Consider the following 13090-nt stretch of genomic DNA (forward strand, 5'->3'; position numbering starts at 1 on the left):
TAATAGTGAAAGATGTGCTATCACTATTGCATCCCTGAGCAATACATTGAACCTAAGGGCATGATTCCTGAAACAAAACATCATGCAGTTGAGTTTAAGTTTTTTTTGTAATCGATTATTATTGACAATGAAAGTAGTGAAGAGATGGGATATCAGTTGTGGAGAAAGAAGTAAAAGGAACACACAAAAGCACCAAAGTAACGACATAGGGGTCATTAAAGTTTTTGAGGTTTTGTAACATATAAATCATAACCATAGACTCTGTCTAATGCATAATGGTAAGCCATTATACTATAATGGTAATCAAATATTCATCTCATGAAAAATTAAGACATTTAATTTATACATTAATTATATATATATATATATATATATATATATAATCTGTTCTGAATAAGACCTAGTTCTCGATTTCCAGCACCTCCTTCTGGCTATGTTTAGGCATCATGCAACGACAGCATTTCAAGAGAGGGAATAAGATGGAAATTGATCACCCGGCTGGTTTAGTGACAAACGACTCTTTATATGGTCCCACGGTGTTAATCGAAAGATGCTATCGATTTTATCATTCGTTTTATAACAGCCGTCATTGTAACATCCTAATGGTTCTTGTAGGCCTTCTATTCTTTCCCAACCCTCCCTTTGGCCTTCGCTGGCAGAGCTCCAACTAGAGCACTCTGTCCCTGTGGGCTAATCAGCTGAGCACAAGCCCGTTGCTGGGCTGTTAGTTCTGGTTGTAATGCAGGCGGTGGGAATGTGTGTGAGCTTCCTAGCACTGTTTAATATGTCCTCTTTCTCTGGAATGCTGAAACTCAGAAGTGCTGCTTCAGCATCGTAAACCATTGCGAGTACAGCTGCCACAGAAATATTGTGTGTAGAGCTTCGATAGCACCTGGACACCTGTATCAAACTTGCAATGGCAGATTCTCAGATGTACCATAGACAGTCCATGCAAATGCATTAGTTTGCATGAAATGCTCTGCCCTTGACGTGGCTTCTCCCGCAGATGAAGTCTGTAACAAGACTCCTGGGCTCTAAACGGTTTATATATTATTAAATATTTACATTGCATTCATTAAGCATTTAAAAACTATTTATAGAGCCATCAGCAAGCGTAGCATGTTCCTCTGTCAGTAGCTGTGAGAATGTAGCGTGGTCTTTTTTTGCTGAGCTCCTGTTAGAGAGAGTAAAAGAGAGCGTGCTGACTGTTTCGTGATGTTGTGAGCGGTGCCAGAGCTGTCCGACAGGAGACACAGAGGTCTAGGTGAGATCTGGATTGGTATGACATTCACAGATGCTTGCTGAAATCCCCATCGCTCAGTTCTGGGAAAGGCAGCAGCGAGGAAAGAACCAACTCTGGATGTTTGTTGCACTGTGTCATAGGGAAACTGCCTTTTACTTAGTCTCTGTGGTGACAATAAACCTTTTTTTTTTTTTTTAACACTGCAGGCCAGGAACAAACACTTTATGTAATTTGTAATATATCATGTGATTAATACATACAATTAATTAGCCTATTTCAGTTCTAATTAAGATATTTAGATTATTATTTAAATGGTCTTCTATAATAATACTATTTATTCTCTAAATGTTTTAGTTTATAGTTTAAATTTTATTAACGTATTCTCATCCATACTATTAAAGAATATGTGAATTTGTCACTTTTTAAAATATTTTTTAATTTGACTACACTTTATTTTTTTCTGTACTATTAGAATATTTCTTTATTTAAACTTTATTTAAAAATTTACATTTAATTCTATTCAATTAAAGTAAATATTCTATTCTGTTGTTTTTTATGTTCCTTTTAAATGCCTCTTTTTCAAGATAAATTTGAACCTAGCTCAAGAAGTTCATTTGTGACTTTATACTGTAAAAATGGTAACACTGAGAAATATTTTTCACAATGTGGTGTAACTTTATGTAATTATATCAGACAATGCAAAGCCCATTCATTTAGGAAGCTGTGGACATGTGAGTATCAGTGTGTGTGTGTGTGTGTGTGTGTGTGTGTGTGTGAGAGAGAGAGAGAGAGAGAACAGTTGCTCATATATACTCAGCTCCACTGATGAGTTACTCATGACTGTATAAGTAACTTGAATATAGCAGGCTATTCCTTTCCTTTTATCTAATTTGTGTTTGCCCATTTTTCATAGTAAATGTTCAAAGGCAGACTCTGAAGATTACAGTATAATTGATCAGTTCAGTCGCTCTGTTTACCATGACCTACCCACTTTTCATATTCTGTAAGGTGAAAGGCATTAGAGCTTACATAGAGAGAAAGAGAGCATTGGAGACATTGTGTCCTCAGGTTATGACGAAGACCCACATACATATGTTCATCTAAGGTTTCAAAACAGAGCCCGAGGAACAAAACACGGCCTTGTCCTCCACACTGAATCATTTTGGAAGAATACTGATGCTTGGATGTATATATCACATTCACACACACACACACCCAGCTCTGTTTACAGTCTTGTTCGGGGGGCTGAAGGAAGGGCCAGTGTTTTCATTTCATATTCATAAATCATTCAGACATCTCAGTCCTTTAGAAAATCAGCCCTTTGTCTTTATATTGAGATTCCAAATATATTTTCCCATCCACATCACAGATGTAATCCACCCGCCTGTCACTCTCTCCCGACTCTCAGCTTTGACGAGAGTGACACATTTATGAGATATTTTCACTGAGCTCTAATTCTTCTGTATATCTGAGGCTTTGGCTCTCTAATGCAATTAAATCGATTTTTCAGGCTGAGAATGAGAGTCCAATTTGAAACGTTAACCCTTGGCCCTCTGGGAAGCAGGTAGCCCCTTTTAAAGTGGTGGCACTGAAGGTATTTCCAGATGAAACTTGTTTTAGGATTCAACTTACATTCAGTTTTGAAACTTAATTAGACTGTAAGTGTTTTACATAGAGATATGAGGTCATTTCAATATGTACCAGGTTTAATCTGTGATTTTATTGCCAATTATAAATGGAAATGTCTATATTTTTTTTTCCCCAGGAGAAAATTATAGGCTATTCCTCATGAAGTTTTGTCATTTTAACAGGGAGTGATTTAAGGCTGCATTTATTTATTTATAATACAGTAAAAACAATATTATTGTGAAATACTATTACTATTTCAACAACCGCTTTTGTTTTAAATTTGTTTTTGTGATGGAAACGCTGAATTTTCAGCATCATTATTCCAGTTTTCAGTGTCACATGATCCTTCATTCTCATTTGCTGATTTGCTGCTCCAAAAAAACATTTTGTATTATTATTATTGAAAACATTTGCTTATTTTTCTTCTTTTGCAGGATTGGTTGATCTTTGCTATATAAAAGTGTTAGTTTCCTTTTCTTCAAAAAGGAAGAAAAATCATATGGAAACAGAGTGTTTAAATTACAGGTTACTGCTATCAAGTCTATTGAAATGTTAAAAACATAAGTGTACGCTTTCATACATCTACCTGTGAATGTTAATAAGATTGCATTGGTGCTTCTATAACGATGATCATCCAGATGCATGAGTTTTATCACAGAGGACACATACAAATTGTTCTTTTATGGATGTCACCCTGACAAACAATTGCCTTGTTTGTTTGCACTTTCCATGATTAAATATTTTAAGTTTTTATTATCTCTTATTAGCATTCTTTACAGTTTTATTGTTTAGTTTAAAACCATAGCGGTCATCCTTACAAACAGCGTTTGATTTCTCACTTGAAATGCTCTGCGTGGGGTGTTCAATAACCCGTTTGGATCTCAGTCAGTGAATGAGAGCGTAGAGAACATCTGGTGTGTGAGGAGATATCATAAAGCAAACTACAGTTGCTCTTTTAATCACTTTCACTTAATGAAAGAGTGATGGTCTCCTGCAGGGTCGAACAGAAGTCTATTTTCATCTATTTCAAAATGCAATTTTGGCTGTGATGTCAAAGCTGAATTTTCAGCAGTCATTACACCAGTCTTCAGTGTCACATGATCCTTCAGAAATCATGCTACTGTAATATGCGGATTTAGTTCCCCCCAAAATATTTATTATTAGTGCTAAAAGTGTGTGTGTTTTCTGGAAACACATAATGCTATGAAATAAGCCTTTGCAAGAGTTGCCCGTTTTATTCCAGAAATGTTTTAAATGTCATTTCCACTATAGAATGTTATCAAACTTCATTTGAGATTTGATGTCAATTACATTTTGTCTTTACACTGTGTGATTTTCTTCTGCACATTTTAGCCCGGGCTTCAAAGAGACAGCATGTTCTCTTCGTTTGCAAGTGCTTTAATGCTGCTCATTTTGGTCTTTGCACACACGCACGTCAAAACCACTTCAACAACAGGCGTACAGTGTCTGTTTCGTGTGCACTGTCCTCTCAGACCCCCATTAGCTAGCCTCAGTGTCTCTAGAAGAGGCCATCAACACAACAATGGATTCCAGCAGTGCGTGAGTGAGAGACAGGTAGAGATGTACCCATCTAAGGCCCTCCAGGATTTCGTAGTTGTCTATTCACACAGCTTTCAGCTTTAACAACTCACTCTTTCAGTCTCCTCTCTATCCTGTGTTTCTCATGTCACCAAAAACAGCATGGAGGATCAGCCCAAAGCACCCATAGGATGGTTGTTTTTTACTGAGACACTTTGTAAACAAGGAATCCCCACCTGTACTATTTATATATCACTCAGAAGGCCACGTCCCATCTCTTTTGCAACCAGAGTTTATGCAGATCATTTGAAGTCTGAATTTGTGTGACTCGATGACGATTGACATTTCTAATGTTTGACTGCGTGTGTTCTCTTCACAGCAACAGGAGCAGGACCCCACTAACTTGTACATCTCTAACCTCCCGGTTTCAATGGATGAACAAGAGCTGGAGAACATGCTGAAGCCCTTTGGACATGTCATCTCCACACGGATACTCCGAGACGCCAACGGGGTCAGCCGAGGGGTCGGCTTTGCCAGGTAACCTTGACAACCGACACTCTCTTTGGCACGCGCAAGACTAGCCAGAGAGTCTGTTCAGGAGGATTCATATAAAAACATCCCTCAGTTTCTTTCTTTTCCAGCTTTTCTCCCTTTCTTTGTATGGCGCGTGTGGGGTGGGTTGGCTGGTTTTCAGGGTCAATGGCTATGTAAGAGATCCCAGCAGAGGATGTGTGTGTGTATGTGTGTGTGTGTGTGCCAGCCAGGCAATTAGCCGTTCAGCCATGATTCGCTGAGCAGATCTGAATGGGGCTGAACAGAGGAGAGGAGCCACTCCAGAGAGCACAGACTAAATCAGAACGGCAGAACACCCCTACCATTCTTTATTTTCCCTCTTACTGTACGCTCGCTCTACCACTCTCCTCTCATTCTCTAAATTAACATATAAGTATGTTTCCTTAATTCAAGGAACTTTGACATCCAGAGGTTAAAACGAAGAGATTTCTACCTATTTTTTGGTATATGAAGATCGCATTCAAACAGGGAACAGTTTGTCAAGCCTTCATCATTAATTTGAGCTTGATGAACCTAGACACAGACTTTCAGTCATAATAGAAAAAAAATATTAGTATAACATTATGAATTATTGATTTAAATTTTTTTTTATATTGCTTAAAAACATAAACATAGTGAAATAAAAATAGGTAATTTTGGTCCCACTTTATATTAGGTGGCCTTAACTACTATGTACTTACATAAAAAAAATAAGTACAATGTACTTATTGTGTTCATATTGTATTGTAAAACACTTTTGCTGCTATTGAGGTGGGATAGGGGTAAAGTTAGGGAGAGGGTTGGAGGTATGGGTAAGTTTAAGGGTGGGTTAAGGTGTAAAGTATGGGTCAACAGTGTAATTATAAATATAATTACATAAATTAAATACAGATGTAAAATATAAGTACAATGTAAAAACATGTATGTACACAATAAGTACATTGTACTAAATTATCAATTAAAATGTAAGTACATAACAGTTAAGGCCACTTAATTTAAAGTGGGTCCATAATTTTTGTTTGTTTATTTATGTATTTGTTGTCCATCATAATTTTTCATAATTTGTCAAAAGTTATTGTACTTGTTTATCAAAGAGACGAGACGTGTCGGAGAACAGGTTGATGTGAAATATGAGACATGTAATATGAAGAAAACAAAGAAAAAGCAAGTTAAATGTCACTTGTGAGCAGAACGTTGTTGTTTCTAATCCTGTTGTTGCTGTACATTTGTCATTTTATTCAAAAGTGTGAACATATTATAAATCTGTGTATTTAGTATTCATAAAATGTTTGCTGTGAGGTTAACCTCATAATGGAGTCAACCATTTCCTTTCAACTGCATAATGTTATCAAACCAAATTAAAATACATTATTTTAAACATGGAGGAAATTGCATTTGTTGATTCTGAAAAAAAAAATGAAATAAAGAAAAAGGCAGAACATTTCCTGTGATGAATGTATATCCACTGTTGGAAATTGTAAGTAGACCAATCAGTGAAAGTGTGTTTTAATAGAGTTCATTTTCTACAAGTCCACAGGGCCAAACATGTCCCTAGCTGAAGAAACGCCATAAAGCAGATTTTTAAGAAGCTGTTCGGTTTTCAATGGGATTTCACTGCGGTCATGACTGATGACTTTAATTCTGATTTGCCTCATGCTGTGTGTTTCACTTCGCTTCTCTTTCTGTCATAGAATGGAGTCCACCGAGAAATGTGACGTGGTGATTCAACATTTCAATGGAAAGTTCCTCAAAACCCCACCAGGAGTGCCAGGCAAGTGTCAACAACCCACTGTGTTCTAACAATATTGTATCCTAACCCGGTGCAAAGCGATAAAGTGACAATCACCAAGACCTTTTGTTGCCCACTTGTTGTCTATTTCCACAGTTCTGTCCACACTAAAATCTCATTGCTCTGAAGTTCTGAAGTCCCTCTCCATACAGCTGTATATTAAAGGAATAGTTCAGCCAAAAATGACAATCTGTCATCCCTTATGCTCCCTCATGTTGTTCCAAACCCATATGTTTTTGTGAGTAAATGATAACTGTCCTTTTAAATATTAAATATGTTCTGATTTCTGTTCATCTAAATACATCAAAACTCAACATGTCAAGCTTTAGATATATACTAAACCCATAAGCTCAGTTGGATCCAAATCTCTTGTATGAGGACGCACACGTCCCCCCACTTTGAGTCGCTCTGCTCATCAGCTTTATATGACAGGATCTGATTTATAGGTTGATTAAGGTTTAATTTAAGCCTGGTGTGCCTGAAGAAAACAGTTCCCAGAGGGCAACAGAATATACTGCATATAGCCAACTAGAGAAAAACATTTAAACTGAAGACAGCATTTAGAACACATTTAACTTACATTACCTGACGTATATCAGAGCGATACAGTATATTAGTGAGATGTGATGTAGGGCGGGACTTTATTTTATCTAGCTACATTAAATTGGGTTGTAAAAACTGGGTTTGGTTTGGTTGGCATTATGTTTTGACCTTATTCCAAAATAATTTCAAATGCCAAATGTGTTTAGTCACTGGGGTATATTTTTTGCAATAGCCAAAAAAAAACCTTTTTTTCTTTTATGCCCAAAAACATCATTAGGATATTAAGTAAAGATCATGTTCCATAAAATTATTTTGCACATTTCCTACCAAATATATCAAAACCTAATTTTTGATTAGTAATATGCATTATAATCAGATTCGAGATTTTCAAATAGTTGTATCTCGGCCAAATATTGTCCTATGCTAACATACCATAAATCAAAAGAAAGCTTATATAAGCTTCCTAGGAAGAAAAAAGTGAACAGGGCCAATCTGCAAACGTTAAAGGGGTCATATGATGCTTTTTTAAAGTTCATTACTTTGTGTTTTTGGTGTAATAGAATATGTTGATATGCTTTAATGTACAAAAAAGACATTATTTTTCAAATACTGTACATCATGTCCTCTATGGCCCACCACTCTCAAACAAATCGTTTTCTACAAAGTCCCTCCTTCCGACAAGCGCAGTCTGCTCTGATTGGCCAGCTGACCCAGTGCATTGTGATTGGCCAAACACCGCAAGCACTCATCGGAAATCTAATGCCCCTTTCCATAATCGTGAGCTTCATCTTTCAAAATAAATGTAAAGACAGTTAATAATGTCCTTAGTTTTACCATCAGTTCAAGCCCGAAAGGGGAACAGAGTTGCGTGACAGACACAGTGATGAAGATCGTATGTGTTTGCAGGACACAAGTCACGGACGGGTTAGACAGCTGACTCCACTGTGTTTGATCCTGTCTGTCTCTCTGTCTCTCTCTCTCTCTCACACACACACACACTCCGCATTTGAACATTCAATAGCAAAAACCTAAACTAATAACAAAACATACTTAACAGTAGCAGATTCAGAAGCGCCAGATTGTAGTAGCAAAGTCAGAATTACCTCCTCTCCTAGGTTCATAAAACGGTCGTCCATAAAATGCGTTGCTGTTCTGTTATAAGTAATCTTAAAGATTCCTTAATGCATCTACTTTTGGAAAGCCAAATAAAGTGCTTTTGCTTTCACCTAGATATACACAGCATCTCCCTGACATGGCTGCTTCAACACTAACTGTGGTTACTGAAACCAGCCTTCTTTCTTTGCATGAACATTAGGCGGCATTATGCAAATATTTCAACAAAGTGACGTAGATGTGGGGGCGTGTTTGAATGAGCTGTTTTAGGAGGGCATGGCAGAGTCTTAACTTTGATAAAGAATATCTCTTTGGATTTGAGACTTTAGTCTTTGCAACTTTACAGATCTTCTTTATGCATCAAGAGCTTGTAACAATCCAAATAGTAAGGAAAAAATTTAAATTGCATCATATGACCCCTTTAAAATACTTTCAAAGTTTCAAAGTATAGTCACAAGACATACACCAGGGTTATTCAAATCTTGCCCTGGAGGGCCAATGCGGTGCAGAGTTTGGCTCCAACCCTGATCAAAGTCACCAGTCACCTGCCTGTGATTTTCTAATGATCCCCAAAACAATTTTAACCAATTAATTTATGTAAGTGATTTTATAAAGTTTAAAGCTTCACATTTCTGATTAATAAATCTCCAAAAATGTATCCATGCACTTATTTTGTATGTGCCTCACTGTAATTCCATTTTTGGTCATTTTTAATTTTTACTTTTTGGTCATCAACATTATGCTGATTGAACCTGTATTGAGCTCAGAATATTCCTTTAAATAAGCAAACACTCAATAGCTCAAAAAGAACAGAGACATTTGTTACGTGAATTCTGTCACCTTTAACAACCACACAAACTTTATATCACAGGCACACACCCAAATGTGTAAACAGTGTTGTTTAATGGTGTAGTTTTGCGAAGCTCAGGGTATGTTCCTCAGTGATGTGCTTGGTGTTTGTTCCCCTGCTGTTGCAAAGCTTTCTTGTTTCCCTTAGAGAGAGAAAATGTGAGCAAAGGCAAAAGAAACAGCTGGAGAGGTTAGGGTGGATGAGAGAGAGAACATGCGATTCCTGTTGGATGCAGTATTTGTGTGTGTGTGTGTGTGTGTCTTCTGTTTGAAGGAGGCATAGGTATAGGCAGAGGGCTGGGGAGGGGGTGTAAAAGCAACTGACAGGACCGAGAGAGAGAATAGGAAGAGAGAGATTGGAGAGGGCAGCCTGCAACTCTGGCAGTTGCTGTGTGATTTGTGGGGTGTAGCGTGCAGCTCGGTGTCAAACCCAAAGACAGAGGGATGATGGATGACTTCATCTATACCCCCCCCCCCCCCTCTCTCTTTCTCTCTATCTCTGTTCTCAGTACTAAAAGACTCCTGGCCAACTCAGTCTTGTCTTTACCTTTACACTGTGTGTTAACCTGGTGCGACATGATAAAGCAACAACCGATAAAAATGTCTTCCATGTAAATCTGAGTCAACAAGTTATGAGCATTTTTCAGTCACTTGGTTTATTTGTCTGTAGCTTTGTCCTGGCCTCGTCCACTCTGAAATCTGACTGGTCTGAATAATAATGTATATTAATACAGTCTACCATTCAAAAGACTGGGGTCAGTAAGATTTGTATTTGTTTTTGAAAGAAGTCTTTTTTTTGGCTCACCAAAACTGCATCTATTTGATCAAAACATTAATATTGTGACATATTATTGCAATTTAAACTAGCTGTTTTCTCTTTGAATCGATGCAAATGTGTGCATGTTATATGTAAAGCTGAATTTTCAGCATAACTCTAGTCGTACAGTGTCATATGATCCTTCAGAAATAAAATGTTGATTCACTTATTATAATCAATGTTGAAAACAGTTGAGCTGTTTAATATTTTGTTGGAAAATACTGTTTTCAGGATTTATTAAAAAAAGATTTATAGAAACATTTTGTATGGAAATATTTGTTATTAGTTTAAATATTAGTTTTGCTGTCAGTATGAATAAACAAATGGTAACACTTTACAAAAAGGGGTCATTTGTTAACATCAGTTAAGGTATTAACTAACATGGACTAACAATGAGGAATACCTTTGTTACTGTATTTACTACTCTTTGTGTATTAGTTAATGAAAATACAGTTATTCAGAGTTTGTTCATATTTGTTCACACTGCTTTAACTAATGTTAACAAATACAACTTTTGATTTTAATAATCTATTGCTAATGTTGAAATTAACATAAGCTAAGGTCAATAAATGTTGTAGAAGTATTGTTCATGTTTAATTCATGTTAAAGGGATAGTTCACAAAAAAATCTAAATTATGTCTTTAATACGAACGAGTCAATGTTTTGTTAGTTATCTGGCTCGGCTCGGTGTTCATCTTCAGTCCTCTCTTCACATCAGTTCAGTCAGTGTAATGTTTGAGTAAATGAATTACTCCGGGATATTGGTTTGTTTTTACTCAGAGGGAGTGTCAGTCACATTAAAAAAGTTAACCGCTTAAGTCATTTGTGGATTAATGCGTATTGGAGACATGAACCGTTTAAAACGATTCAGTTCGATTTGGTGAACTGGTTCAAAAAGATCCGGTTACATCGAGTGATTCGTTCGCGAACCGGATATCACAAACTGCTTTGTTTTGAAGTCTCTCACAACAGACACTTAAGAGAAGAAAATTCTGAATAAAGTCGTAGTTTTTGCTATTTTTGGACCAAAATGTATTTTTGATGCTTCAAAAAATTCTAACTGACCCTCTGATGTCACAAGGACTACTTTGATTATGTTTCTCTTACCTTTCTGGACATGGACAGTATATCGTACACACAGCTTCAATGGAGGGACTGAGAGCTCTCGGACTAAATCTAAAATATCTTAAACTGTGTTCCGAAGATAAACAGAGGTCTCACGGGTTTGGAACGACATGAGGGTGAATTATTAATGACATAATTTTGATTTTTGGGTGAACTATCCCTTTAACTAATACAGTTTACAGACTGTAAAGTGCTACCAAACGAATTAGATTGATGCTTGAGGGAACATTTTACTCTAAAATGAATATTCTGCGATTGCTTTTACTAATGAAACTAGACTTTGTTTCTTTCTTGAAACACAAAAGCAGATATTCAGTAGGCTGTACTCAATAATTTTAGTTGAACTCAATGACTCATTTAGATAATCAAACAATACTTCAAAAATATTTAGAATGACTCCGTCGCAAAATAGGTATTACTATGACTCATATTAATACACCAAGGAGAGAAAAGGCTTAAATCTAACAATTTTCCTGATATAAATCAATCATATGGCTCTAGACAACTTAAAATATAGTGTACAGGCCATGTGGACCCCTTTTTATGATGCTTTTGCTCCCCATCGACTGTAGAGAAAAAAAGCAGTGTGAACATTCTTTAAACCATCTCTTTTTTTGTGCTCCATGAAAGTCATACAGGTTTAGAGCAATACAAGAGAGCATAAATGATGACAGATTTTTTTTTTCATCCCTTCACCTGTGAAAGAAATAGCTTTTTCTGAGAAATGAAAGGCAGAGAGTGAGAATGAGGTGATATTGTGCAATCTAAAGTCAGGAATATTGCTAAAGCCATAGCCAGGCTTCTGATAATGTATTCAGCCTTGAAAAGGAGCTGTGCATGTATTGATATCCAGGTTTAAAGCTCAAAAATAGCGCCTCATCGATTTTCTTTCCCTCCCCTTCTCTTTTCCATCTTTCTCTCTCTCTCTGTACTTACTATCTAGTGAGTGGATCACACGAGCATGTTTTGCACAAGTGGTTCCTCTTTAAACTTGATGTGAGCTGGAGATTCTCTCAAACAGGTGTAGCGTTATTAAAACATCAGACATAAAAGAAATCAAATCTGCAGTATTCTTTAACAGAAAAGCGTTACACACCTGCATCCACCTAAGCTTCTTCTTACACAGATTTTATTTTTTATTTGCGGAAGAAAAAAAGAACCTTGTTTGCCACTTAAAGGGATAGTTCACCCTAAAAAAAACAACAACAACAACAACAACTCTTGCTTTATTTACTCACCCTTATGTTGTTTCAAACCCGTATGACTTTCATGAAGCACTTGCTATCACTTGCTCTGTCGTTCTCCTCGTCTCTCTTGTCTCCATCTGTTGTAGGTGTGTGTTTGCTCGTATGTTGTCCTGATCCAGCTTACTCAGGCTTTTCTAACAGGCCACGACGGGACAATCGAGCCTGCATGCTCTCATAATTACACAGGCTCTTCGGCAACATGCTGATGCTGGGGTAGATAATGATGACGATCGTGTAATGCCGTGACCCCTCCATCATGCACGAGCTCCCTGTCATGGGACGTCCAGTGCTCTTTCCGTTCTGCTGATCTTTTCTACATGCCCAGGTCAAGCATGTGCGTTCTGTCAGGTCTTGGAGAGGGATTCAGGCAATTTGGCCGGCATCCTGATCTCGACCTTAATCCATTTCTTCTTTTTTTTCTTCTTCCTCCCTTCTTCTCTCCGTCTCGCCCTATTCATGGGCAAAGTGACCTGGGGGAAGTCTTTTGGGGAAATGGTGTGAAAATACTAGATATTATTTTCATTTTATACACCAAAAGTCATGCCAAAAAAGAACTTTAAATTGAAGATCCTGGGATAGACAGACAGCTTGTTGGACAGGGTTATGTTTCGGTGTATGTGTTTTCCCACGGGCTGATCAGTAAA

At 37.1% G+C, this 13090-nt stretch overlaps 1 protein-coding gene across 1 annotated transcript in view; it reads left to right on the plus strand.

Moving 5' to 3' along the window:
- The window catches only part of LOC113059310 (RNA-binding motif, single-stranded-interacting protein 3), a 142724-nt gene that overhangs the window by 95736 nt on the left and 33898 nt on the right, over positions 1 to 13090 (plus strand). The window contains exons 5-6 of the mRNA XM_026227713.1: positions 4791 to 4948; positions 6655 to 6734. Of these exons, the coding sequence (XP_026083498.1) occupies positions 4791 to 4948; positions 6655 to 6734 (238 nt within the window). The remainder of the gene's footprint in view (positions 1 to 4790; positions 4949 to 6654; positions 6735 to 13090) is intronic.

The sequence above is a fragment of the Carassius auratus genome, chromosome 41, assembly GCF_003368295.1.
Source record: "Carassius auratus strain Wakin chromosome 41, ASM336829v1, whole genome shotgun sequence".
Lineage (NCBI taxonomy): Eukaryota > Metazoa > Chordata > Actinopteri > Cypriniformes > Cyprinidae > Carassius > Carassius auratus.